The 2,634-nt window shown below is 50.9% G+C and overlaps 1 protein-coding gene across 1 annotated transcript in view; it reads left to right on the top strand.

Annotated features, from left to right (window-relative positions):
* Positions 1-920: 920 nt before the first annotated feature.
* ETH_00022240 (uncharacterized protein) overlaps positions 921-2,634 on the top strand; it is a gene marked incomplete at both ends in the record, with an annotated part of 2,123 nt that continues 409 nt past the window's right edge. Inside the window, 2 exons of the mRNA XM_013377233.1 lie at positions 921-1,229; positions 1,588-2,602. Coding sequence (XP_013232687.1) covers positions 921-1,229; positions 1,588-2,602 — 1,324 coding nt within the window. The remainder of the gene's footprint in view (positions 1,230-1,587; positions 2,603-2,634) is intronic.

The following is a 2,634-nucleotide window of genomic DNA, read 5'->3' as shown; positions in this document are numbered from 1 at the left end:
CTAGAGGCCTAAAGGCCAAACCCTCAAACCCTAAAGTCTTAATCGAAAGAGGCTGGCTGTAGGCGCCAGTCCCTAGCCTGAATGAAGAAGTACTCTCTATTTGAAGGTTTACAGTTTAGGGCCTAGGGTTTAGGGTTTAGGGTTTAGGGTTTAGGGTTTAGGGTTTAGGGTGTGGTGTGGGGCCCGGAGTCGCAGGCGAGCAGATCGTTCGGTGTCTGTACACAGGGGGCTCTCCAAAACTCGCATTGAGTTAATTTTTGAATTTATTTATTTATTTATTTATTTAAAAATTAAAATTAATTCTTTTATTTAATTTAGTTCGCTTTTTTCTCCTCAACTGCTGCTGCTGCGGTGGGGTTGTTGTTCTTGGGGGTCGGGGCTGGTGAGGGGTCACTGCAGGTGTCTGTACACCCCGATGCAAAGGGGCTTTTATTCTGTTTTCCTTTTTATTTATTTATTTTTTTTTATCCAAAAACCCTCCAGAAGACCCCTGGAAGCTAGGGTTTAGGGTTTAGGGTTTAGGGTTTACGTTTTAGGGTTTAGGGTTTACAGATTCATATCCAGCCCCCTCGAAACTTCAACATGGCATCTGGGGCCTAGAGCAGCAGCAGCAGCTCCTCAGCAACTCAAAGTAGGAATCTACACAGCAACACAAGAGCGGCAGCAGCAGCAGCAGCAGCAGCAACAGTAGCAACAGCAGCAACAGCAGCAGCAGCAGCAGCAACCGCCGGGAAGCAGCAGCGCTACAGCCTGCTAAAGGGGAGAGATAAGCAAACAGCAAATTTTGCAGCAGCAAAGGACCAGCGGCAGCGGCAGCTGCTGCAGCAGCAGCAGCAGCTGCCGCTGCTGCCAGGATCCGAGTCAGCAGCGCAGCAAATTGCAGCGTTGCTGCAGCAGCAGCAGCAACAGCAAGAGGCACAATGGACAGCGACAGCAGCAACGACAAATATGAGGGCCCCAGCGACCCGGGGCGTCGCCGCAGCAGCAGCAGCAGCAGCAGCGACAGCGACAGCAGCAGCAGCAGCAGCCGCAGTAGTAGCAGCAGCAGCAGGAGAAAACAGCAGAACCAAACGGACAGCAGCAGCCCTGCAGGTGCTGGCAGCCACAGAGGCAGCCGCAGCAGAAGCCGCAGCAGCAGCAGCAGCCGCCGCAGCAGCAGCAGCAGCAGCAGCAGCAGCAGCGGCAACTCCGAAACAGATGAAGACTTCTTGCGAAAGGATCATTCGGAGGTGGGATTTTAAATTGAAATAAGAATAAAAATGAAAGTTTATAAATAAATTAAAATATATAAATAACTAATTGAAAATAAAAAATGAATCAAATCAATAATTCAATAAAAAATAAATAATTAAAAATAAACGTAAATTGCCTTCAGAAATAAATTTTAAGAAAGGCAGCAAAATGCTGCGTAAAGCACTGCAGCAAAATAAATAACAAATAAACAATAATAAATTTACATATTCAATCAAGCAATAATAAATAAATAAATAAATAAACACATAAATAATAGATGATAAATAATAAGTAATAAATAAATAAATAAATAAATAAATAAAATGCTGTTTGCTGCTGCTTTGTGTCTCTCAGGTGTCTGACATTGAGGAGTTCCTGTGGGGCCGCCCAAGCACTGCAGCAGCAGGAGCAGCAGCAGATGCAGCAGCAGCAGAAGACAACGATTTACTCGATGATGCAGACTACTTGAAGGGAAATGCTGCTGCTCCTGCAGCAGCAGCAGGTGGGGAAGCAGCAGCAGCAGCAGCAGCAGGCGATGAGGACTACGGCACGAAGACCTCTGCAGCCGCAGCAAGTGCAGCAGCAGCAGCACGAACTGTGCTGCTGCAGCAGAGCAGCAAAGCAGCAGCACTATTTGATGAAGAAGCTCCTCCTTTCTTGCGCGCTGTGCTGCTGCATGATGCAGCAGCAAGAATGCGGAAGCAGCAGCTGTTGCTAGCAGCTTTGAACGACCTTACCCACGCAGAAGTGAGGCACGACGCAGCAGCAGCAGCAGCAGCTGCTGCTGCAGCAGCAGCAGCAGGCAATGCTGCTGCAGCAGCAGACCCCTCCCAGCCCCCGCAGCCCCTCCGCCCAGGGCGGCGCAGCAACGGCGCCGAGCCGCTTTTCAGTGACCCTGCACAGCAGCAGCAGCAGCAGGAGCAGCAGCAACAGCAGCAGCAACAGCAACAGCTGCTGCAGCAGCAGCAGCAAAAAGCAGCACTCAAAGCCCAAAATCCTAAACTGGCCAAAATCATGCAGAGTGTCTTTGGCAAGAGCAAGCCGGTGGGCCGTTTTGGGGTATACGGACAGCAGCAAGGCTCCAGAGCAGCAGCAGCAACAGCAGCAGCAACAGCAGCAACAGGTGCAGCAAATAGGGCAGCAGCAACAGCACCTGCGCAGCAGCCAGTCTTTGTCACTCCACCAGCTAGCAGCAGCAGTGAGTCGTCCTCCCAAAGGGAGGCCGAACAAGGGGCTGAAGCAGCAGCAGCAGCAGCAGCAGCAGCTGCTGCTGCTGCTGCTGCTTCAGCCCCTTGTTCGGCCTCCCTTTGGGAGGACGACTCACTGCTGCTGCTAGCTGGTGGAGTGACAAAGACTGGCTGCTGCGCAGGTGCTGCTGCTGCTGCCCTATTTGCTGCACCT

The sequence above is a fragment of the Eimeria tenella genome, genomic scaffold (assembly GCF_000499545.2).
Source record: "Eimeria tenella Houghton genomic scaffold, Eth_scaff482, whole genome shotgun sequence".
Taxonomy (NCBI): Eukaryota; Apicomplexa; class Conoidasida; order Eucoccidiorida; family Eimeriidae; genus Eimeria; species Eimeria tenella.
The sequence above is the reverse complement of the archived record's forward strand: the minus strand, read 5'-3'. Positions and strand labels throughout refer to the sequence as shown.